General features: G+C 46.6%; 1 protein-coding gene across 5 annotated transcripts in view; it reads left to right on the top strand.

The window, feature by feature from the left end:
- MARCHF8 (membrane associated ring-CH-type finger 8) overlaps positions 1-23,190 on the top strand; it is an 86,957-nt gene extending 63,767 nt beyond the window's left edge. For 3 of the 5 annotated variants that reach the window (XM_006147681.3, XM_027771512.1, XM_006147682.3), the window contains exons 3-8: positions 5,994-6,044; positions 16,665-16,747; positions 16,973-17,821; positions 19,184-19,364; positions 21,775-21,922; positions 22,773-23,190. In XM_006147681.3, the coding sequence (XP_006147743.1) occupies positions 5,994-6,044; positions 16,665-16,747; positions 16,973-17,821; positions 19,184-19,364; positions 21,775-21,922; positions 22,773-23,077 (1,617 nt within the window). In that variant the 3' untranslated portion in view covers positions 23,078-23,190. The remainder of the gene's footprint in view (positions 1-5,993; positions 6,045-16,664; positions 16,748-16,972; positions 17,822-19,183; positions 19,365-21,774; positions 21,923-22,772) is intronic. The other 2 variants (XM_006147687.3, XM_006147688.3) reach the window with 2 other exon arrangements.
- Positions 23,191-25,228: the final 2,038 nt, after the last annotated feature.

Here is a 25,228-nt window from a genome sequence, read left to right as displayed (position 1 = left end):
TAAGATCTTTAGTGAATCAATAAAATGTGTTATGGGGGGGAAGGCAAAGAAAGCAACCATGGGATACCAAAGATAGTATGGGAGGAGGGTAGGAGATGGCAGAGGGTGAGAGATAGGGAATCAAGGATGGGAAAAAAAGCAAAATATATAGGAAGCAAGAAATGGAAAATTATTTGTCGATAACATGTATGTTAATGTGCTTGATTGAGCCAATATACAGTGTGTTCTGGATGGAAAATCTCATCTTGTATACTGTAATGATGTGTAGTAAATGAATGTAAATAAATAAATTAAAAAAAAAGCTTTGGGGAGCTTTAATAATTTTTTATAGTCTAAGGATCCAGAGACCAAAGACTTTGAGACTTCTGATTCCATTCCTCTTTGTGGTCCCAAGGTCCTGGTTCTACCTTCTGGCATTACCTGTGTTTTAGGCTGGATGAGGAAGGACAGATTTTGGAGAAATCGGCATTATCAGGAAAGTAAAAGGTTTCCCCAGAAAGCCTAGTTAATTTCTTTAGAAAGTTCCCCTACTTGCCCCATATTTTCCCCTTAACTGCAAAATAGTTTGAGAAAGTGAGCACCTTTAGCTGGATCTGTTGCTCTCAGAATAAGTCAGGGTTCTGTTGGTGAGGAAAGGGGGGATGGGGATTGGGTATGCAGTTAACAATGTCATTCCCTTTAAATATGTTTTGTTTTGTTTTAAGGACTGATCCTGGTCAGAGTTTCAGTGAAACACCCACATGAAGTTCTCTTGTTTGAATCTTTTATATCGAATCCCCAAAACTTGCTTAGGCATCTCACCTCATTGTCTTCTTGGTAATTCTTGGCTTCTATTTACCAGGAAGGACGTGTTTGGTCTTTGTAGGTTCTGTGTCGTGGTTCTACCCCGAAGGTATATTCTGTCAAAGCCACACATGGACTTGCAAAACATCCTTGATGGGACTGAATAAATTGTGAAATGTGCTCAATTCTTCAACAGAGCTTCTCTTGATATTTGTGATTTGGTAACTTCTTACAGTAGCAGAACTTTGCTTTCTCACACCCTCAGCCTTAGTCTTTCCCAATCTGTACATCAGTCTGTTTCCTTACTAATTTATTTGTATTAAATCAGTTGTGAGCTTGTTGCCGTCTTTTACACAGATGATTACTTTTATAGCAGTCATGATTCTCTTTTCTTTTCTTTTTTTAATGAGTCATTGTTTTTATGTGCTATTCTGGTCTGGAATTTTAGAAAGAGACTCGTACCTCAGAGTGTGGTCTGAGACTAGACACATGAGAGTCACCGGCAAGCTTATGGAAGTGCAGAATCTCATCCAGCCCAGACCTGATAAGTCACAATCTGCCTTTTTTTTTTTTATTTATTAAGTTTTTGCCATAGGGCACATGTACTCACTGGAGAGAGACAGAGACAGAGATATGGAGGGTGAGAAATCACCACCCCTCCAGGAGGGATGGCCACACTGCAGTCACTTCTCCTCCCAGGATTTTGGGCATGCATGCACATGTACCTGGCATGGTTTTCAAGCTGTCGGGTCTGGAACTCGAACTTCACAGTAGGTTATGTAGGATCTACTGCCTTAATTTCCATACCACCTTCTGCCTTATACAGGATCCCTAACTGATGAAGTGTGCAGAGTTTGAGAAGCCCTGGTCTAAGGGAGACAATGAATGGAAAGGTTGGGGCTGTATTCTTAGGAGCTCCTATGTTTAATGTAGGTGAAAAGAAGCCCACCAGAGCAATTGTGGGATGAGAGAAGGCCACAGTGTGGGCTTCCCCTCGGAGGAAGGGAGGCCAGCGAGGCATCTTTCTGTCCCAGGTCACAAGATGGTGGTACCCACTAAGCAGTGACTGAATATATTAAAGATCTTAGGAAAATGATTTGCCAAGGTTTTTGTTAGCTGAATATTAAAACTTAGTTTGGGCTTCTACTGGAACTGAAACTCTTTTTCTCTTTGGTTTGCCCAGTTTCAGTACTTAGTTTTCTGTACAGGTAATCCAAGGCATATTGCATCTTTATTTTAATTTAGCAGGAGAAACTAAATTTAGTAGTAAGTTACCACTAGTTAGCCTGTAGGTTGGGATTCACAATACCCTGTATGTATCCACAGGACATTCTTGACTCATGAATGAAACTCCCGTGGCTATAAATTTACTTGTTCTGTGGACAGAAAGTCTCCATTCCTAGTAAGTGAATGTGCAGATAACATGACTGAATAAAATTCCTAATTATCCTTGGCCTTCGAGAAATAGCCTTTGGTGACATACAAACTCCTAACATTTTGAGCATATAACTTTATAATTCTTTACTGTATAACTTGCTAATTGACTGGCTTAAGACCAAGAAACATTACAAAGACTGACAGTTTCATAGCAGTATTAGCACTGTATTAAATTTAAGAGACCTGCACTTATATTTCTATTTAGATTTTTTTTTTTTTTTTAGTTTTTTACCATAAGACGTGTGCACTGGCCTGACAAAGAGAGAGAGAGACAGGGACAGTGAGAGAGAAAGTGAGAAATTGGGACCAGCAGGTGGCATAATGGTTACATCACTGAACTCCCACATAGTCAACTGTGGTTCGAGTCCTGGACCTGGGCCACTTAAAACTCACAGGTGCATGTACACACATGCCCAAGATTCCAAGAGGAAAAGGAGGGGAAGAGATTGCAATTTGGCCTTTCCCCCGGGAGGTGATTTCTCTACTTTTTGTCTCCCTGTCTCTCTGTCTCTCTGGAGAGTGCATGCACCCTATAGCAAAAAACCAAAACAAACAAACAAACAAACAAAATAAAACAAAATAAAAACAGGAAAGAAGAAAAATGAGATATCACCCCTGTGGGGGATGGGCACTTAGTCAACTTGGTCTAGGACTCAAACCTCGGTTGGGCATTTGCGATTCCAGTGATACAATCACTTCACCATTTGCTTGCCCCTCTATTTAGATTTTTAAAATAAGAAAAGAACATAATAAAAATATTCAAAAACTTGCATCAACACATTTCTGTAAAGATAAGGAAGACAACATTATAGGGTGGAAGCGCTCTATACCCGAGAGACTGGGCATGTCTCCTCATCGGCATGTTCAGGATATTGAGTGCTCAGAAGCTAAGCACGGACAGATGGCAGGCTGTAATGCGGTTGGTGAAGGGAGGAGAAAGTTCAGACTCTCTATGGCTAGCTGTCTTGAAAGAGAGGCTTTAGGGATAAAATCAGCTCTTACTCAAAGTTGTTTTTAAGTGATCTAGTCCTTCTGTACTTCTCCCCACTCTCACTCCAGGTTTTTCTTTTTCCTTTTGATTTGACACATAATCGTACATATGTATGGGGGCAGTGTGATTTTTTTTTAAGTACCTGGATACAATGTATAATAATTAGCATATCCATCATCTCATTTATTCTACTTTGTGTTAGGAGTATTCAGACCTTCTGGGATGTACAGTAAGTCATTGTTGACTGTAGTTACCCCCTGGTGCTGCAGAACCCTGGCACAGCTGTACTTCTTTGGTAACCAAAGGACTTTCTCTGCTGATTGCAGCTCAGCCCTCCGGTGATTAGTACATGCATGCAAACTGTGGAGAGATTAGGTCACTTCACAGGCACAAGTACAGTGTGATGCTTGGAATGCCCACTGTTTTTTTTTTTTTTCTTTTTTCTTTTTTTCCCCCTTTCAATTTACTGGCAAGTGCATTTTCTCCCTGGAAAGGGAGAGACTGAGTGTGGAAACACCCCAGGGGTACGTTCACGTAACAATCCTGTCTCCTCCATCTGTCCATCCTTTTAGGACTTGGGGCATATAACACATGCACCTGGCATTTTTTTTTTTTTTTTTTTTGTCTTCAAAATTCCAGGTCCTGGACTCAAAACACACCGTAGGCCATGTGGCATCCAGCTACCTTAGTGACCATGCTACTGGCTAGCATGTCCACTTTTTTATTTAAGATTTTTGCCATAGGGCACATACACTTGCCTGAGAGAGAGAGAGAGAGAGAGAGAGAGAGAGAAGGAAGGAGGGAGGGAAAGTGAGAAATCACCTCCTGGGAGGATGGCCATGCTGCAATTCCTTCTCTTCCATCTCCTCTCGAGATTTTGGGCACACACACATGCCCACTGTGATTTTCAAGCCACCAGGTCTAGGACTCGAACCATAGTCAGCCATGTGGGAGTCCAGCACCTCCATGCCACCTGCTGGTCCTGTTCACTTTTTCTCTTTAAGAAAAAGTCATATTGTATGTGTTTGCTAGGGCTGCCATAACACCGTGCCACGGACTGCATGGTTTCACAACAGATTTTCTCACAGTCCTAGGGAAGCCTGAGAGCAAAGTGTCAGCAGGGTTGGTTTCTCTTTGAGGTGTATATGGCTGTCTTCTCCCAGTGTCTCCACATGGTCTCTCCTTGCCTGTCTCCTCCTCCGCTCTCCCCACCCCCATGTGTGTTTTTGCCGTTGCCTTCTCTTTTTTTCCTGCTGGTTTTTGCCATGGGGCACATGCAGTTGCCAGAGAGACAGAGAGACAGTGAGAGGGGAAAGAGAAATCACCCCTCAGGGGGATGCCACACCACAGTCCCTTCTCCGTTCTCCTCCTGGGTTTCTGGGAATGCACGCACATGTGCCTGGAATGATTTTCAAGCTGCCAGGTCTGGGACTTGAACTGCAGTTGGCCTTGTAGTTCAGCGCCTTAACCACCACACTACGTACTGGCCCCAACACCAGTCAGATTGGATTAGGGCTCACCCTTATGACCTTATTTAACATATTTACCTCTTTAAGACCCTATCCCAAATACAGTAACATTTTGAGGTACTGGGGGTTAGGGCTTTAGCATAGGAATTGGGTTGCAGGTGGGGAGGGAGGGTACAATTTAGCCTAGAACAATTATGTACCAGGGAGCTCAGTTTTAAAACTGGAAAGACCAGGTAGTCAGTATTCAAGAATTCCAGGTGAGAAATGAAGAGAACCTAAACCAAGGAAGTGACATTAAAAACGGAAATGAGATTTGAGAATAAAAGGAGAAAGAGTTTGATTGAAGACTTCATGATTGAATGTGGAGAGGTGGTAAAGGGAGGAGGCTAGTGTGACTCCCAGATTTCTGTGCTGCAGGAGAAAAGGATGTGGGCTGTGCTGTGTCCCTGTGCCAGCACTCGATAGCTAACTGCCAAGGTGGGGTCGTCCGTCCCTCTTACTCCCATCCTGCTGCAGCTCCTTGGAACATGGCCTCCGCCACATGCAGCTGAACATGCAGTTTCTCTCCTCTGCACTTCAAAACTTTTATGTCTCCTAAGACACTTATTATTTATTTATTTATTTTAAAGATTTGTTCATTTATTTAATTCCATTTGTTGTTATTGTTGTTATTTATTTGACCAGAAAGAGAACTGTGGTCGGCCATGTGGGAATCCAGTGCCTTTAACCACCATGCCACTTGCTGGCCCCTTATTTATTTATTTTTACTATTTCTATTTTTTGAGAATTTTGCTATAGGGCACATGTGCTTGCCAGAGAGAATCAGAGAGATAGAAAGTGAGGACCCCCCTCCCCCCCCCGGAGGATGGTCATACCGCAGTCCTGTCTCCATTCTTCTCTCAGGATTTTGGGCATGCATGCACACACACGTGCCCGGCATCAGTTTTAAGCCACCAAACCCAGGACTTGAACCATTGTTGACTACATGGGAGTACAGCAGTGTAACCATTACACCATCTACTGGTCCTACCATTTTATTTTTAAATTGCCATCTTATTTTTATATTAGTTAATTTTGGACTCTCTTCTTTTCCTGATAGTGTAAGCTTCTTTAGAGCAGGGACTATTGTTTTACTCATTTTTGCCCAACTCTCTAGTGTCTAATACCTGGCTATACACATCAGATATCTAATATTTTGGCTTAGCCACATCTAGTTGAGGGGACGATTTATCAGGATTGTTATGATCAAGTACCCGCTCTTTGCATGTTTTAATTGAAACTGTATACTGAACAACTGTTTGGTTTTCTTGCAGCATGAGAAGACTTTGGGACATTCCATGAGTCATTCAAGCAACATTTCTAAGGTATAGTGCTACTGAAAGGTGTTATTTTTATACGTTAAGTTTTTATATTATTCCTTACATGTTTTTACACTCTTTTTAAAGACATGAATTTCCTGATACCTTTTTATAATCTGCTCTAGGACCCTATAGAGGTGTGTGGTAGTCATATTTTTCTAGTGAATGCAATTTTGAGTGTGTAGTGGAGGACACGACTTATGGAAGGATATTCTATTTCTTCCAGTGAATTCATACTTTCAGGCAGAAGATATCTCAGTCACTGGAGACTCTGCCATCTCAAAGTAGGAACACAAAGAGCAAAAAGCCAACTCTGGTGACTGTAGGCACTGTGGACACAGGTGGTTCAGATGACAGGGTGCCTAGAAGGGGTGGTGCCGGGCTGAGTTGCTCACTGATGTTGCAAGGGCCCCAGGGGCATGCTTTCTTTTCTGTTCCACTTTAGACCCTGTTATCATAGTGTCCTGTCTTATTTACCTGAAGCCTTCAGAGCTGAGGTGTAGAATGAGTACAGCCACCACCCATGCCAAGGCCTCTTCATTCTTGCAGTAGCTTCCTGAGAATCTGCCTATATTCTAGTCACCTCCCAAATCATCCTTCCCCAGCAGCCAGTAAATAGAGTCCTAACGCTGGGCCAGCTGGCAGTGTGGTGGTGAAGGCAGCTGGACCCCACATGGCCAACCGTGCAGTTCATATCAGAGCTGGTGGCTTGAAAACATGTCAGGTGTGTGTGTGTGCGTGCCCAAAACCCTGAAAGGAGGGAGAGATGGAGGGGAGAAGGGATTGTGGCCTGACCATGCCCCACGGGTGTTGGTTTTCACTTTCTCTTTCTCTCTCTCTCTTTCCAGAGAGCATATGTGCCCTCTGGCAAGTTAAAATATTTAAAAAATAATTTGAATAATTAAAAAAAAACAGACTCCTGATGCTTCTCCTTTCAGGTCTTCATGCTTCTTACTGCATTTAGAATAAGATCCCAGCTCTTACCTTGAGCTATCAGACTTGAGAGATCTGGCCCTGGCCACTTGCAGCTGCAGCCAGCACACTGTCCCCTGCCTGGGTCATTATGGTCTAGGCACGGTGACCGTTTCAATGGCTTTAAGACAGGCCAGCTTCTTCCTGCCTGCACAACTTGGCACATAGTGCCCCTTCTCCCTGGGAGGCTTGCCCCACTTCCACCCCATGTTTGCTTGATGGCTGATTCCTAACTCTTGTGTCTCCTTCAGATCTTAGCTTCTTTTGAAGAGCTTTCCTCGACACCTTCCCCTTAGTTGAAATAAGCTACATCATTCCTTTGGGCATCGCATTTCTTTTTCTTAGAGTGCCTGTCACAGTTTGTAATGATATTGTGGCGATGTGTAGACAAATCTGACGTTTCTTAAAAGTAGTGGAATTGGGGAACCAGCAGTTAGCGTAATGGCTATGTCGCTGGACTCCCACGTAGTCGACCACGGTTCACGTCCCGGACCCAGTGGCTTAAAACTCACGCCGGGCGCGTGTGCGTGCGTGCCCAAGATCCCGAGAGGAGAAGGGATTGCGGCGTGACCATCCCCCCTGGGGGGTGATTTCTCGCTTTCTTTCTCTATGTCTCTGTCTGTCTGGCGAGCGCACGCGCCCTACAGTGAAAATCTCTCCCCCCCCCCAAAAAAAAAGTAGTGGAATTGCACCTTGGGAACAGGCCTGTTTTGTTGCCAGCGTGCCTGGACACTGTCTGAGGTGCAGTTACTCTCCGGGACATGCTCACGGGAGGATGGCATTAGAATGCAGCCCTCTCGTAGCCTGCCTGACCTTCACCTTGAAGGATGGCACCTTGGTCATGGGCCAGCAGAGTCATCCCAGTGTAAAGCTCCTGGATTCTCCATCTGTATCCTACCCACACCCCAGGACCTTCCGGTGCTGCTGTTTGCTTAATCATTTTGTAAAGAACAAACCCAGAGTAGTGTATCACTGTGTGATACCTGAAATCACATGTTTGGTTAGTTTTCTAGCCTGAAAGTAAAACCTAATTATTAAAAAGTTTCTCTGGTGTATTACTCTCGCTGGTCCTGTCCCTGCCTTTGTGAGCTAGAGCTCTGCCAGGGAGGGGGTTGGGGACACTGTGTGGTGGAGAGAGGAGTGGCCTGGGCCAGCCCGCTTTCCACCTCTGCTTCCTGGGCATCTCTGCACCCTCTGCTACCTGGGCTACCACTGCCAGGGTGGAGGGAGCTGGGAAGGGTGGGCCAGTGAGGTGGACGCAGCAGGTACAGAACCAAACAGCAGAGAGGACTAAGCAGACCTCCATGCAGTTTCTATAGACAGAGTTCTTACATAGGGAGCAGATTCCTGTGAGGGGACAGATCACCACAGAGAGCTGAGGTGGAGAATCACAAGGAACCCAAATCAGAACAGCTGCTGAGGGAAGGTGTGGCTGAGGACAGGGCACTTACAGGAGAATGCAAAGAGGGAAAGGAGCCAGCCCGCCGGGGGTTCAACTATAGTAGAAAGGTGAATGTGTCACTGCTGTGGGACATCCAACCCCAGACAGACAGGACAGGGCAGCTGTCACGACATCCAGTTGCAGGTGTCTGGAAACCATGAGGCTGCACTGGCTGTGGTCCTTCTATGAGTACTCTAGCTTAGACTCCTTTAGAGGCAGACTGGAATTTCTGAGGAGCTGGAGCCACCCTGTCCAGCTAGCATTTCTTCAGATATGAGGAGAGGGTGGGCTTGCTGGAGCCTCTGCTGATGCCTCTGGGAGGCTTGTGGTACAGAAGAGGCAGCACCAGGTGTGACATTATCTTGCCCTGAGGGAGTGTTCTCATTCCGCTCTGGGAAGCAGACTTGTTCTAGGTGACACACTTTCTTGAGCAAGTTCATGATTGATGGCAGTCACCCCAGAGAGAAGGCAGTGGAAGCCTAAGATATGATGCCCCTTCCTGCAAGCAATCAAGTTCTCTAGGCCCCCACAGTTGCCAAAGGCTGGTACCCCATGACTAATTTTAGAACTTGGCATAATTTTATTCAGCTTACATGAGTATCATATCCCTCTGGCTAGCCAAATATTCCTGGGTTTCTAGAAGTCAGACTGGACACATAATATGAACTTGAAATTACTTCCGATTCCAGGATTGGGCAAGCAGATCTCAGTAAATGTGAAATGGACTCTTCGGGATCTCCTGAGTGTTTTCTAGTTGTTGCCTAATATCAGACAGGGATGAGACAGCAGAATGTCCTGTGCCAGAGGTACATACAGCCGGGAGGGAGGCTGGCTGACCCACTTTGCCCAGGGGCAACAGACCTGACTGGCTGTCAGTATCAGGGTTTGCTTTTCTCTTTCTAAACCTAGAGTTGACCAGTATCAGGCATAGGTTATTCAGACTTGTGGGTTATGAATATGGCACAGGGTGAACTTTTTTTTTTTTTGAAAGGTTTTGGCTATAGGGTGCCCAACTCTGTGAATATACCAAAAACCAATGAATTGTATGTACCCTTTAAGTGAGTGAATTATATGGAATGTGTATTAAATCTCATTAAAGCAGCTAAAAAATGTGCTCAGTATATATATTTGTAAATATTATGATGATTAATAGTTGACAATTTATGAAACTGTTTAAATACAATAAATTTAACGATCTTGTGTTGTCAATAATTGTTGGTTGAGTTTACAAAGATTAATTGCACTGTTAACATCAACATTTCTCTTGTAACAAACAAGGCACGGGGTGAATTTTTTTTTTTTTTGAAAGGTTTTTTTTTTTTTTTTTTTCCTGCTATAGGGCACAGAGAGACAGAAAGTGAGAAATCACCCCCCAGGGGAGATGGCCACGCTGCAATCCCTTCTCCTCCATTCTTCTCTTGGGATCATGGGCACGCATGCACACGCGCCCTGCATGAGTTTAAGCCACTGGGCCTGGGACTCGAACTGCGATTGACTACATGGGAGTCCAGCAACATAGCCATTGTGCTAATTGCTGGTCCGGGCTTCTTAATTTATACAAAGAAGACAACTGTCCCAAAGACAGGATACTTATTTTCTTGCAGCAAAAGCAAGGGAATGAGTTGGCGAGTCGAACGATGTAAGGCCGTGGCCGACTGGTCTGCATCCTGAGCACGGGTAGCCTGACCGAGTGTCATGGGCAGTGCTTGCTGTTTGATTCCCATTTTGCAAAGTTTGATTGTATTTTTCTATTTTTATATGTTTTTCTTCTGACTGGTTACAGTTTGGTTTTTGGCTAAAGTTGTAAAAGGCCAGCAGCTTTTAAAGTTGGTTCAGCATCTCCTAGCAGTAGGGGATGGGCAGATTTAAAACAGTTTCATAACACTACTTGGATGTTACTTCTTTTTCCCCCTCTCATTCTCTCATGAGTGTCCAGTGCACTTTCCAGATGCTGTCACATGCCAGATGACATCTTCTCCCAAACACGTACGAGATATGTCTTAAAGTTAGAACATGCAGTAAAGACTGAGGGATGTATCATGCGTAGACCCAGCTCTCAGTATTGGGAGCCTCAGTAGTCTTAGAGGGTAAAGGCTCCGGAGGCCAGTAACTGTGATCTCTGTTTTAGAGGCACGGTCTCCCGGGGGGGGGGTAGGTGTTTCATCCATTCAGCAAATGCTCACTGAACACCTGCTGTGTGCTGGGCCAAACAGCAGTAGCTTCCTGGTTAACGTTGTTCCAGAAACATTTTCTCATAAACCTTGATAGGTGCTGTGAAAGAAATGGACAGGAATAGGATGGGAGACTGTGTTTAAACATTAGGCAGGGTAAGCCTCGGTGAGTGAGGTGTGCAGCCTTCCTAGAGCAGGAGGGTGTGGTGCAGGGCACGCAGCTCCCAGAGCAGGGCAGGGCCAAGCAGGGAGGGCCAGCGGGGCTGTAGGGCCAGCGGAGGGGCTTTGAGCAGGTCTCTCAAGCTTCTTTTACATTGTGGGGGGATGTCTTAAAAGATGACTTCCTTTACTTGTCACCTCCTAACTTACTTGGCTTTTGGGGAGGAGCTGTAGCATGAAGTTAGGATGATCATTCCTACCTCCTGTGTTCCTTCAGTATCATGCTCCTGGGCTCTGGGTTCATCCTGGAAGCTTGAGCATGTTGGGCCAAGGCCGGCTGGACGAGGAGCCTGTTCAGGTGAGTGGACGGTGCTGACCTGCTGGAGTGAGGCGTTTTGTATCAGAGACGGAATCTGCAGGTTTATGCTGACGGTCAGTTGCAGCGGTGGTCGGGCTTGCAGTTCAGGGCTTCCTGGAACGGGGGGTGTTGCATTTCTGCACCTCCTTGCAGCAGCCCTGTGGATTGTCAACTTGATTTTTTAAGTGACCAAACTCTTGTTTAGTGGTGTGCTCTATGGAGTGGCCCCCTAACCGAGGGGAACTTTGGAGTCAAAAGCCAATAGTTTTGCCGCTGTCTCAAAATTCTCTCAAAGGAGAATTCTTGCCACTGAAAATATTTTTTGATTATATTTGACGAGTTGGATATTTAAAGGAATTCTGTGATAGTAAAGAGTCTCTGTTGAATGGCAGATAACTCATAAACCCAGCCCTGTGACCATGTCATTTCTGGCGATTTTAGACCTTTACATGGTGACAGCTGCAGTGAAACATCTTAGCTCTGAACTTGTCAGTATAATTTACTGAAAACAAATTATATTTGCAAGGTCCGCATTGTTGCATGGAACCTGCTTTGGAAGACGAGCTCTGAGAATGGCCTCGCAGCTGTGGCCGGCCGGCCTCCAGCAGTGCCAAGATACACGCGCTCCTTGTGCTGGGATACACAGCTATTCACCAAGGCAGCTCCCTAACAGCCACCGAAGAGAAGAAGTCAGTGTTAGTGCTCCTTGCTAGGCAATGCTAATGAGACTCATTTATGATGGAAATTATTTAGCATTCAGTAGTTTTTATTGTACATTCTCTTCCCTGAATCCTTTATTATGTATGTTGACCTTTTTAGTGGTCAGTGTTAATTAATTGCCCTTGCGAAAGCTTGTCCTTGGCACAGGCCTTCATCAAGAGTCAGCACGTATTTATCAGAGCAGCCAAAGAACGGCCTCTCCTCCTCTAATTGTAGCTCAGTTTTGAAGTTGATTACAGCTGGCTATTTATAGGCTCATAATGAAGCTTTGGTTTTGACAGAGTAACTTCTGTGCTAAGCAGAAAGTTTGCTGAAACGATCTCAGTCTGGTCTGCACATTTCAGCGTCTAAACACCAAGTGAGACTTTATTTGGCTCCATTATATGAAGTCAGGCTGCCGAGCTGGCAGTTGGACATGGCTCAGTCTCCCAGTTTGAAAGTGGGAGGACAGTAACCTTTGGCAAGCGCCTGAGTAGGAAGCACAAAAGGTGGGTCTGGTGAGCTGCAGCTCTAAGTACCCCTGAAAGATGTCGTCCTGCCCTGTGTCCTGCAGTCTGTAACTGCGGTCCCCTGATCGTGCTGTAGCGTTAGGTACAGTGCTGGAGACCTGCTCCAGCCGGGGTGGGTTGAGACTTGATGGAAGGCGACGCAGGCGAGAAGAAATTAGGCAGAGACCTCTATGCTCTTTAGCATGTTCTCAGTCGACTACAGTCAGAGCAAGCTCAAGACTGCAGCATCTGTGGCTAGGAGACATACGTATTTATCTATTTATCGAGGGATGTTTACGGAAGTAGGAGGGGTGAGGAGGAAGTAAAAGATTTTACTCTAAAAATATGAGGTATTCAAAGTATGGAAACAACAATCATAAAACATGATGTCTGTTTTGTTTGATTAGGTATAAACGGTCACAGTCCTCAGGGCGAGGAAGTCCATCTGTCCAGTGCATTTTCTTCTTAAATCTTGATTACCGGATAAGGCCTTTTTGGATGAGGGGGTTTTTGTAGCTCAGGAGACAACACAGAATATTTTATTAGCAGTTTTTCAGAGCACTCAGAGGAGAAACCTTTTGTAGTTAGGGACTATCTGTTGCCTGCCTGAATTTAGATAAGAACTCTCAGTTAAGATAGGTAATCTCCCCCTGGCACCTTTAGTTTTGTTCATCCTGTCGCCGTCAGCCAGACCTGCCCTTCCTCTGTTAACTCACGAATTCCTGTATCTTGTTTGCTGAATTCCTGTCAATCAGCGAATTCTTGTGCCCCATCTTTGAATCCCTGTCATGGAAACAAATGCCTAACTCGGCCTAACATAAGCTAACTCGGCCTTCAGCCCTAACAAGGGGTGTTTACACAAAATTAGTCTAAACTAACTTTAGTCTACATATGCTAATCATGCTAATTCGGCTTATGCTAACTCAACCTAACATGCTAATTCTGTCTAATACAGGCAGGTGGGATGAGTCTCACGAAGTAGTCCCCCCTCCCCCTCCATCGCAGCCACCTTAGGGGTCCGCATTCTTTCAGGATTATTAGTTGGTTTTATTGTAAAAGTTATAGTAAGGCTGGGGGTGTTATTTTATCCTTACAGGGTACCGTAGCAGAGAGATTGAAAGCAAAAACAGCATAAACCAGCACAACAAAAGCAGTTGAAAGCCTGAGCTCGCACCTGTAGTCTTGTTAGCAGCTCTTCTCACCCAAGCCCTGCTTAGACATGAGAGGCAGCTCTTTAGGCTCTGCCTGTGTTGGCTGCATGGCCTCCGCCAGTACAGTTCATTTAGAACAAGGGGGGGGGGGTGTCAGCAGGCGATGTGGTGGTTAAAGGCAGCAGACTTCCACATGGGTGACTGTGGTTTGAGTCCTGGCCCCTGCGGCTTGAAAATCACACCAGGGGTGTGTGTGTGCATTTGTGCCTGAATCCCCAGAGGAGAATGAAGGAGAAAGGATTATGGCGTGGCCATCCCCATGGGAGGTAATTTCTCACTTTTCCATCCCTGTTGGTGAGCGCATGTGCCCTATGGCAAAAAAACAATAACAAAAACAAAAAAATCAAAACCGAACAAAACTCAACTAAGTGGGATTATCTTGGCATATACATATGGACCCAGTGGAATCCTCTAAGTGCTTAAAAGCAGAGAACTTTCTCTGGCTGGTGGCAGAGGGAAATCTGAGAGATTGATCAGTGGACTTGAAGACAGGGAGGAGTCATGTGACAGGGAATGACCATGGCCCTGGGTGTCAGCCAGCAGGCAAGCAGGGTCCTCAGTCCGAAAGCTGCGCTCCTCAGAAAGGCCTTCTTCCCCAGGGTCTCCAGGAAGAAGCAAGACCGTGGGGATGGAATCCCTTCCTGTCACGCCTGGAGTCCTGGTCCACAGGAAGTGGAGATGATGTGTGTTGGTTCCAACCACTAGGCTTGTGGAGATTTGTTACAAGCAACAGAAGTCTCATGTAGGTGGCACTTGCCATCCAGGGAGAGGAGAGGCCTCTGTCAGGGCTGGTGGCTTCTGAAGTCTGTGCTGACGGTGTAGCATGGGCCTTTGATTCAGCAGCTTCTGTGGCGTCTTCTGCTCATTTGTATCTTCTTTGTAGAAATATAGCTGCGCCGTGACTTTCAAGTTACCTTCACACAGTCCACACTAAGAAGTAGGTTTTGCATGGAAGACCAGTTTGTTCACACACACAGTTCCTCCCCAGAGACAATCCTTATCATGTCAGATATGTTGATATCTTTCATTCTGTCCTGTTTCATTTTTTTCTTAAGCCTAGGTCATGCTTCACTAAGTCGATGTCTTTATTTGTTGTCCAGGGGTTGGAAAGATGTTGTGGTTGGTGTGCTTCTGTAGTTCTGGTTTACTACTTGTACCGTCAGTCACGTTATATTTTCATGAATTTCTGCTTGGACGGAGTTGCTCAGGGTAGAGGGAGCACAGTGGCTCCAAAGTCAGTGTCCCTCAGCCGGTCACCTGGCCTCCCTCTGTGATGGTTTGAGAGGCAGTGTCACTAACGGCAATGGCGCTTCTCTCTGCACACCCGTTCCTGGGCGGATGCACCCTCCCCTTCTCCTAAGTGGATTGCTCACGCTTCCTTCCTGCACGTGTGACAGCAGTGCTGCCCCAGTAAGCTCCGAGGCGACGGGCACTATGTTGCCTCTGACGGTTCTGCACAAACTGGTTTTTGTAGGCATGTGAAGATGGATTCCTAAAAGAGTCATCAGGACAGGGTTATGTGCCTTGATATCTCTGAGAGCCTTTGCCATCTTCGGGGGTTTCACCATGTGCCCTCTTTCCAGCAGTACAAAAGCATGCCTGCTTGCCCACTCAGATGTTGATTAAATTCTTTTCTTTTTTGCTGATGATGGTGTCTCATTCTAGTTTTTAATTTTATCCCTCATTGTGAGAGAAGCTAAGCATCTTTTTATGTTTTAAGAGCCACCTGTGTGTGCTTTCCCATTTTTCCTATGAGGTCATTGATATGATGTGCTATAATTTGAGGTCAGTTGTAAACATGAGATACTTGCTTATTACCCTTCCTAGCCATTTTTTCTTTAAATTTTACCAGAGAGCACGTGCACTCGCCAGCGAGATCTAGAGGGAGGGAGAAAGTACCCACATGGAGCATGGTCATGCCACAAGCCCTTTTCCTCCATCTCTCCCTCCTTCTGGCATTCTGCGTATGCACGCACGTGTCCAGCTGCCAGGTCTGGGACTTGAACTGCACATCAGCCATGTGGGGTCCAGCCACTCTAACCATCAGGCCATAGGCTAACCTGCCTCTTACTCTCCTTTATCAAGTCTCTCTAAAGTTCCTCCCAGCTCAAAAAAAAAAAAAAAAAAAGTTATCCCAATGTGACAAGGTCATTCGTTGACTGTGTCTACTCTTGTAAGTCAGCTGGTCCAGTTCACTGTGGTGGGGGCCAGAGGCCCTGAGTGTTTAAAATAGCTTTGCAGGTAAATGAAAAGAAGGTCTGGTGGGCTCTGCAGCAGAGGAGGAGGCCGGTCAGTGACCTAGAAGGAGCAAGGAGAAGGAAGTGAAGTGGACAGAGCTGGGAAGGCTCCCTGGTTTCTGCAGTGAGAAAGTGGGGCGTGATGCGGGTGTTGCAGCGACTGCCCCCAGGGCAACACGTTCTCAGAAGGAAGCACAGAGAAGAAACGCCAGTTCTGCCAGGAGCGTATGGAAACATCTTCTTTTCCCGATATCTTCTTGGCAGTCTTGTTGAAATCATTTCAAACAGCGGCTCTGATAGGAAAGATAACCAGTAAGAGACTTTGAATAGCAAAGTAAAATTGTCTAGAAGTGCTTGGATAAAAAGAATGAAATCAGCTGGGATTTAGGCTTGGACAGAATCCAGAGGTTTGTTTTGGTTGAGCTAATTACAATATCTTAAGAAAAGGGGATTTTTACAGACATTTTTTTGCTAGTGAGATTGTTTAACATTCCTTTTCCTGATTAGAAAGTCTCTCCTTTGAGAACCAGCAAAGAACCTCAGGAACAGAGGACTTAGGCTTTCTCGACACATTTGAATGTTCTCATTATGAACACGTACACCTTTTATCAGTACTGCATGTCCTGTGTGCTCTGACCCTGTGAGAGAAAGTTTTGGTGTTCCATAGTCTCAAATAGTTCTTGACTACCTATCCACAGATAAGAAAAGAAAGTGCTGTTTGGTTTGTTTTACCTAGGCTTGGAGGGACCTAATTCACTGAGCAGTGGAAAATAGTCATTCTTCTATTTCCTACCCATTGCCATGGGTACGAGATGGTGTTACAGTCCCCTCGACTGTGTCTGAGCGCTGACTGGGGTGTGTCGTTGCAGGCTGGGAGTCCTCCATCAGCGTCAGCGCTGGCATCCGCCTTCTCTCGCACTTCCGTCACGCCATCCAACCAGGACATCTGCAGGTAACACTGCCTCCCAGGCTGTGCGGGCCGGTGCACATCTCAGAATTGAGCATCAGCGTCTGGGTCTCGGCTGACCTGCTTCTGGTCTAAACACGCAGCCTGACTGTAGCACTTTGCTTACCAAGTAACCAACCGCCCACAAGTCTCTTTTCTTCACTTTGATGTCTATTCTCTCTTAAAGTTGTTTTTACTTTCTGTGCTTTTATCCCACTGTTCTGCATGCAGTTCCAGTGCAGTGTTTTCTGAGTGTTGTCACCACAGTCCTGTGCAATCTGCTGTTGTCTTGAAAGCTCCTCAATGCCAGAGTTCTCTGACACAAGGGCTCACTGTGACGGTTATCTGTAAAGACACGTTTCAGGCGGCAAAGGGAAATTCCTTTGGTTCACATTGGGTCCAGGCCTTGAAGCCTGCTAAGAATCTCAAAGCCAGAAGAACCCTGAAGTGCTCCCAGTCCCTAAATGATGTGGGTGAGAAGGCCCAGGATACTTTGGAATGTTTCAACTATGTGGAAAGAACTTGTTCTGAAGGAAAATTGATGATCCCTCAAGATTCATGTCTTAGAATTAATAGATTTCACCATAAAGAAAAAAGAACGCTGAGTCGCAAAGCTCTTGGCAACTCTAAACGTTCTTGTGTTTCGTCGTCCTTTTCTGCCAATCATTTGACTGCCTCGGAAGGGGAAGCTGGCAAGGGGGGCACACATGTCCCACTTCTGGAGGAGAAGGCAGATGGCGAGGCGGTGCCCAGAAGCCGGCGGCTGCTCCGGTACCTGTTCTCACTCTCCCGGGGCTCGAGCACCAGCAGCCTGCACAGGTTCCATGAGCTGGAGAGCTGCAGCGCCCCCCTGCACCCCGCCACATCCTCCAGCGGGCTGGCAGGGAGCACGGGCTTCTGCTCCGACGACATGGGAGATGACGACGTCTTCGAGGACAGCACATCTGCCAAACTGAAGAGTAGGGTCCTGCGGGCGCCCCTCTGTTCAGCAGAAAAGGACAGCGACCTGGATTGCCCTTCTCCCCTCTCTGAAAGATGCCCCCCCATATCTCCCGTGTCGGCATCAGGGGATGCCTGCAGGTTGGTTTGTCAGGATCTGCCACTCAGCCACTCTGCTTGTACCCCTGGAGCCTCATCTTGCTTTAATATGTGAAGTTTCAGGAAACGAAGTAATAGGCAGTTGTAGCCAATTGTGAATTAATCGTTTTCTCCAGAAGATTGGAGTATTGATATCATTTCTGACATGGGTCCCAAAATAGTTTCACAGATGATAAAAGAAGAAGAAGCTACACATATTAAAGGCCAAGCTGACTCTTCTCAACTGAAAATAAGTAGACTTTGCATAACGAAATTGAAAGAAGAAAATAGTATCTCCAGCTCTCCAGCTTGGTGGCCCAGACTTAAAGCCCCGCTCGCCTCCTCACCTTTGAGCACCCCCCCACACACACACACACACCTCGAGACCTCTCTGCCACGTGTGTGGAGAGCAGCCCTTCCTTCCTCTTAACCTGGGAGGACTGGCTTTGCCCGCCAGCCCCTCTGTCCACTTCCTTGGTCAGCATTCCTGTCTGGCCTTCAGAGTCTTTCAGAGTTCATGTTCTGAGGCCACTCTGGAGCTTGCCCTCTTCTGACCTCTGCTGTATCCTCTCCTCAGTGCTAGCTGTTATTATTTCTAACAGTCAGGACCAGCCCCACCCCTCCCCGAGACAGCCCGAGAACCTGGCCAAGCCAAGCCTGGCTCCTTTCAGGAGGTGCCTCCTTGGCCTCCCACTGCCAGAAAGACCGCTCTGTTTCTCCTGAAGCCCAGAAGGTCTTAAGATCGGTAGCTGTATCTACTGCATGCTTTCTTGGAAATAATGAATGCTTTAAATTAATTCTCACGTGTGTCCGTGAGTGGGCCTGAAAAAAAGAAAGGAAATTTCAGCACTTTTAAGGGTGAGCATTTAGGTTCAGGAAGGGCATTGTGATCTGTCTCCTCCCTGAGGGAAGATGGAAATAAATGCATGGTGGTTGTGTGTGAAGGCGAGGTCAGTGACTATTGCTAAAAAGCAAATCATCTTTTTATGTCACTGTGTTATTTTTGGAAGATAAAGTCCAGGTTTTATTTTATGCAGAAAGTTTTCCTCTAATTATTTTACAATCTTGTGTTTGGGAAGATTATTCCACATTGCCTTAATTCATCTTTCAGTGAAGTTTGTCATTTCTTACATCATTTTCCCTCTCCGTTGCCAAATGCCACCCGGGCTTTCCGTATTGGTGCGGTAAGCTAGAACTTCTTAGTTTGTAGTCATGTTTTCATTTGTGTCTGTATGTCTTTGTGCTTGTAGTCACTTCAGCGGTGTTTGGTTCGGAAAGTTTTCTCTGGGAGGATTGACCTTCCACTGAAGTGTCACCTTCCCTGTCAGGCTGTCCTCACAATGACTGGCTGTCCTTCTGCCGTAGGATCTGCCACTGTGAAGGGGACGACGAGAGCCCTCTAATCACGCCGTGCCGCTGCACGGGGAGCCTGCACTTTGTGCACCAGGCCTGCCTACAGCAGTGGATCAAGAGCTCCGACACGCGCTGCTGTGAGCTCTGCAAGTACGAGTTCATCATGGAGACCAAGCTGAAGCCTCTGAGTAAAGTACGTGTGGGCAGGCTGCTCCCAGAAGGCTGGCCCTGCTTGGAGAGGACTCCTTGGGAGCGAGCTCTGGACCAGGAGCCTTCCCTTGCTTGTGCTCGTGTCCTGAACATGGCGCTGGTGCTGTTTCCACACTGCAGAGGCTGACGTTTCTGCTCCTGATTTCCCAGTGCTCTCCTCAGGAGGAGGCTCTTTCTGACCATTCCATTAGAGTGTTTCTTTTCCTTCAAACTATGACTGCTTGCTTGTCCTTGTCAGCCATCTGGCCCTGGACCACAGACTGTTTTGTGACATTTTGGCATGTAACTTTACATGTGTTACCTGTTCATGTCTTCCCTCTCCCATTAGGACTGTATTAGAGACTAATGTCTCTTCCTAGCAGCCAGCATAGCATAGAATACAGTCAGTTTATTTGTATATGCTGTAACAAGTATTTGCTAGGCGGGAGGATGGCAAAAAGAAAGGAACCGGGACCAGCAGTTAACGAAATGGCTATGTTGCTGGACTCCCATGTAGTCAACTGTGGTTTGAGGTCCAGGCCCGGTGGCTTAAACACATGCCAGGCGCGTGTGCGTGCGTGCCCAAGATCCCGAGAGGAGGATGGAGGAGAAGGGATTGCGGTGTGGCCATCCCCCCTGGGGGGTATTTCTCGCTTTCTGTCTCTCTGTCTCTCTGTCTTTCTAGCGGGCGCAGTGCCCTACAGCAAAAACCTCTCTCCCCACCCAACCCTCAAAAAAGAAAGGAACTACTAACGTTACATGAAATGCAGCCATCTCCAGGCCCCATATCCCTGTTCCTTCTGAGGGGAGCTTTGTCTAGGGCACTGATGACTTCTGGAAATGCTGATGTCTCTCTAGAGTATCTCTCTGTAGCTGCCCAGCACAGAAAGTTTTGTTTAGAGGAATGAAAGACAAGTTTCTCTCCCAAAACGTTAATGTATGGGGCCAGTAGGTGGCGTGGTGGTTAAAAGTGCCGGACTCCCACATGGCCAACCGTGGTTCAAGTCCTGGACCTAGTGGCTTCCTTTCTCACGCTCCTACTCTGTCTTTCTCTGGTCAAATTGGAAAATAATAATAATAATAATAAATTTAAAAAATTAAAACAATTCTTTTAAAAAAAGTTAATGTTCAAATTGCAAGGGAATCACATTATCAAATAATAGCACAAGATAATGCCATTTACGTGCTGATGGTGGTGTGGTGGAGCGCATCAGACTTTCAGAGAAGGAAATGCCCCCAGGGGCTGGAGCCCAGGGAAGGGGAGTGATGGTGGTGGTGTCACAGAGTGTTTGGGTGTTAGAGCAGTTCTTAGAGGATCACTAGGATTTGGAGGCAAAGTGAAAGGAGTTTAAACAGGCCAAGTTGTCAGCGGAGAAAAGTATACAACCTAAAGGTGAGGTTAGGGTTTCAGGGGATGCAAAAGGCTTGAGCTACACCTGTCATAGGAAAGAGTAGGAATGGGTGTGCCTAGCTCAGTGAGGCACTGACCCTGAGCTTTAGGTCGGAAGCCTCAGGGACTTGGCGATGTTGGAGAAGATAGCTACCGACTACTGAAAAAAAAGTTTTGTCCTAATAAAAGCCATATAATGTATGGGGTAGCTATTCTGTGCTGATCTCTTAAGTCTTTTGACACTGAAAATATAAATAATCCATGAAGCTCTGTTTTCATTTTATCCTGAGTAGAACCATCTAGAAAGAGACTATAACCAGGATTGGCAAAGGATTTGCAGAGTGTTTACACTGTGTTCTTTCTCTCTACCTTTATGTGTTTTCTTCTGATTCGGAAACCAGTAAATGAAAAAAAGAATCTGGCTATTTGGAATAAATTAATGAGCTCCTAGAGGAGATGGGACTGGCAGAGTCTGCTTGTACCAGGAGCCCTTAGCATCGATTTCAAGCTGTTGCTGCCAAAGTAGCTGAGGACCAAAGAGTGAGCGCCTTCTGCCATTCACCTTCACAATGTAGTGTGACCCATCTGCTAGTGTGTTGTGGCATCATCAATCCTCCTCTTCCGCTCGTCCATTCCAGTCAGCAAGTCAGGGAGGCTTAAAATGTAGCACCTGGGTCTCAGACCAACATGTTTTCATCAAGACTGAAGCCGTAGAATCCTTTGTCAGGCCATCTACTGTCCGCTTGTAAGAACAAGCAGACAGTGGGATTGCTAATGGTAGTTCAGCGCTCATCTCGATCCCAGCTTCTTCTCATCGCATAGAAGGTTGGCTGGACCTGGTACCTGGTTGAAGCCAAGTGGTTTAAAGAGAACAACTTTGGGGATTTGAGGAGATTCATCTAGTTTGGGGAAGGAGGAGGGAGCAAAGCCAGCCTTACCCATCTTGATGCTCTTGGCACCCTCCCATCCTGCTGTAGCCCTGCACTGTGAGCCTGAGCCTCATCCTCTGTGTGTTCCTTTCCAGTGGGAGAAGTTGCAGATGACAGCAAGTGAGCGCAGGAAGATCATGTGCTCAGTGACGTTCCACGTCATCGCCATTACCTGTGTGGTCTGGTCCTTGTACGTGCTCATCGACCGCACAGCTGAGGAGATCAAGCAGGGGCAGGCCACAGGTGAGTGCTCAGGCTGGAGCTGCACTCAGCACAGAGGTCCTAGGGAGCAGCCTGGGTCCTAGGCTCGGAGCCTTGTTCTAGTCAGACCATAGCACTGGGTTCCTGGAGGTGGGACATCAACATGGAGGCATTGAGCATCCTTTCTGGATTTTTCTCTTGCTGTGTTGGAGGTTTTTGGAACCCAGTGAGAAGAGATTAATGGTAGAACTTGAGAATTTCTATGAACAATCTTCTGGAAGAGCAGATACAAGATAGTGGATTCTCCTCTCTTCTATCTCTTGTTGATAAAGCAAGCTTTGTTTAATTAAGAATACATTGATGGTGGGGACTGGCATTTGACCTTGTGGTTAAGATACTGGACTCGCACATGGCTGATCATGGTTTGAGTCCCAGACCTAGTGGCTTGCTGTCTCACTTTCCCTCTCCCTCCCTCTATCTCTCTCTGGTCAGATTAAAAAATGATGATAATAAATAAATCTTAAAAAAAAAAAGGAATTCATTGGTGGGCTGTCCCATAGTGCAGTGGTTAGGTGCCATACAGAGTAAGCTGGATCTCACAAGGCCGACTAGAGTTTGAGTTCTGACCTCATGAGCTTCATGCTGGGTGTGTGTTTGCCCATGTGCCAGGGATCCTGATGGGATGGAGGATGGAAGGAGAAAAGATTGTGGCGTGAACAGGCCCCATTTGGGAGGAGGGGGTTCTCTCTATTTCTGTTTGTCTTTTATACGTGCTCTCTGGCATTATAAAAAGAAGAATCCATTGGCTATGGGATTTTCAGAAGTTGTGTTGTATTTACTTCAGATCTTAAATGAGGTCTACTGACAGGCTGACCAAGTTTTTCCCTTCCAGGAATCCTAGAGTGGCCCTTTTGGACTAAACTGGTGGTGGTGGCCATTGGCTTCACTGGAGGACTTCTTTTTATGTATGTTCAGTGCAAAGTGTATGTACAATTATGGAAGAGACTCAAAGCTTATAATAGAGTGATCTATGTTCAGAACTGTCCAGAAACAAGCAAAAAGAATATTTTTGAAAAATCTGCACTAACAGAGCCAAACTTTGAAAATAAAGATGGCCGTGGGATCTGTCATTCCGACACGAACTCTTCTTCTTGCACAGAACCCGAAGACCCTGAAGCAGACATCGTCCACGTCTGACAGTGTGCAGGGTGTGCTTCTGCTGGACGTCCACGAGAGCTGAAGGAGATTGTTCACTGCCACTGTGTACCTTTCTTATGTCCTTCAATAGCAGAGACCGGGCAGCGACTGTTTCTAACGACTTCTCTTTTTCTGAACCCTTCTTAACGAGTCTCCTGGAAAGCCCTCCCGTGGGCTGGGCATGGCTGATCCCACCTCTGTCCACCTCCGCCAGACTGTTCTTTGAATAGGGAAGATGGAGAAGCCCGTGACGCCCTGATGAGAAGCTGCCCACCCATGCTCTTGAGCAGAATGAGAGAAAACAATGCCAACCCAGGCCCTGAGGCAGCTATTCCCATGTGCAGGAGCTCTGCCCTGGAGCGGGTTTGGGAGTATCTAGCCATAGCGAGAGGATTCCTCACAGGAAAGAAAACTGGAGATGGGTTGAAACGGCCCCTCCTAACATGAAGTCCTGCCCTCCCTCTGCCAGTGCTGCCGCGTCGGCTCTGGAGCAGACCCTGGTGCTCTGTGTATGGTGGTGCACGATTCCCTAAGCAAACAGCACTTTACAAAAGAGAACCTTTATTTTGTAATATGTGTATCCAGTAGGATCGACACTTTAAAAAGTCTCATCTAGAAACCTTCCCTTCATTGCCCTGTTATCTCTTTTCCATCACTATAGGTCTAAAACCCTTTTGCCTTATCTACTCTAAAGAACATGACATCTACTCTGTGTCTGTAAGACAGACTCATGACTTTAAAACAGGACAGACAGGTGTGAACTTGATCCTAGCAGATCTCATGAGAATTCTTAGATGCCAACTGGCAAACACTTCCTATGGTTTTGAGCCTGTTTTATGACAGTTCACTGTCTGATAGGCTAGCCCCATATGTCTTTTTGTTCACACCGACAAGGAGGGGTTTCGGAGATCTAAATGGAAGGAAAGGAAGTGAGTAATCAAAACTTAATATTTGAAATTGCTTCTTTACAGTCGACCTCTAGCTGGTGCTTGCTGCCCACTGAGGAGGTAGATGTGTGCTGTTAGGCCTGGGTACGTGCTCTGCGTGTGTTCCTGGGTGCCCGCCCCCGCCACTGCTGCCTGGGGAGTTCTGAGTCAGGCCCAGGGCCAGGAAGAGGCAGGCTAGCTCTGGGCGGGATGGTGACCAGGTGTGAGCAGCAGACTACTGTGGTTCACTGTGGTCCAGGGTGCCACCGCTCCCCAGCCACCTATCCAGCCATCGCCTTAACTGGACCGAACAGACAGGATCTCTTGATCCGTTGTCATCAGGGATTATCTCCTGTACCATTTTCATGAGACAAAAACCAAAATCACTACCATCAAATGGCCTTTGTCCCTTTAAAAAGTCTGCCTACAATTCTGCTGGCGCTCGCTCTGAGGTGGTTCCTCCAGCTCCTGGTATCTGCAGAGCCTCCTGTGGATGCAGGGAGATGCCCGAGAGTGCTGCCCTCATCTCCCAGCTTTGATGCCTCGTCTTTTGTTGAAGCAAACACAAGATGATTTCTTGGCCTGTGGAGTAGAGCTGAAGGCCTTTAGTTTACTTCAGAGGCCAGGGGAGGTTGACGGGTCTCTGAGCTGTGGCAAGGGCTCGCGGGAGCAGGCTCTGTCCTGCTGCCTGCTCCACCTGGTGCCTGCCTCAGTGGGGTCACAGGTCCCGGTCTGTGAACCTGCACTGCCCTGGCCGTCCTCTGGTGACCCTGGAAATAGGTTGTCCTGCCATCTCAGTCTCCCAGGCCGCGTCCAGCCTGTGGCTGTGTTCACTGTACCCTGAAGTGCAATTACCTACACCCCTCAGCCTGAGGACACCAGGCAGCTATAGACAGTCCACTCAGGGGAGCTGGATCCCAGGTCAGCCCTACCATGTCCCTATGAACTGCCAGGCAGGGCCCTGGTTTTGCACACTTGTCCTTGCCAACCTGCAGTAGTGGACGAGTGTCAAGTGAAGACTGGGGTAACTTTTTCTATTAAAAAAATTTTTTTTAGGCTTTTGCTATAGGGTGCAAGCACTCGCAGATGAGAGATACAGAAAAGAAGTACAGAACAGAGAAAGTGAGAAATCAACCCCAAGGGGAGATGGTCATGCCCCAGCCCCTTCTTTTCCATTCTCGGCATTTTGGGCATGCACACACACATGCCTGATGTGATCTTTTCA

This window comes from Tupaia chinensis, unplaced genomic scaffold (genome assembly GCF_000334495.1).
Source record: "Tupaia chinensis unplaced genomic scaffold, TupChi_1.0 Scaffold000217_1, whole genome shotgun sequence".
Lineage (NCBI taxonomy): Eukaryota > Metazoa > Chordata > Mammalia > Scandentia > Tupaiidae > Tupaia > Tupaia belangeri.
The sequence above is the reverse complement of the archived record's forward strand: the minus strand, read 5'-3'. Positions and strand labels throughout refer to the sequence as shown.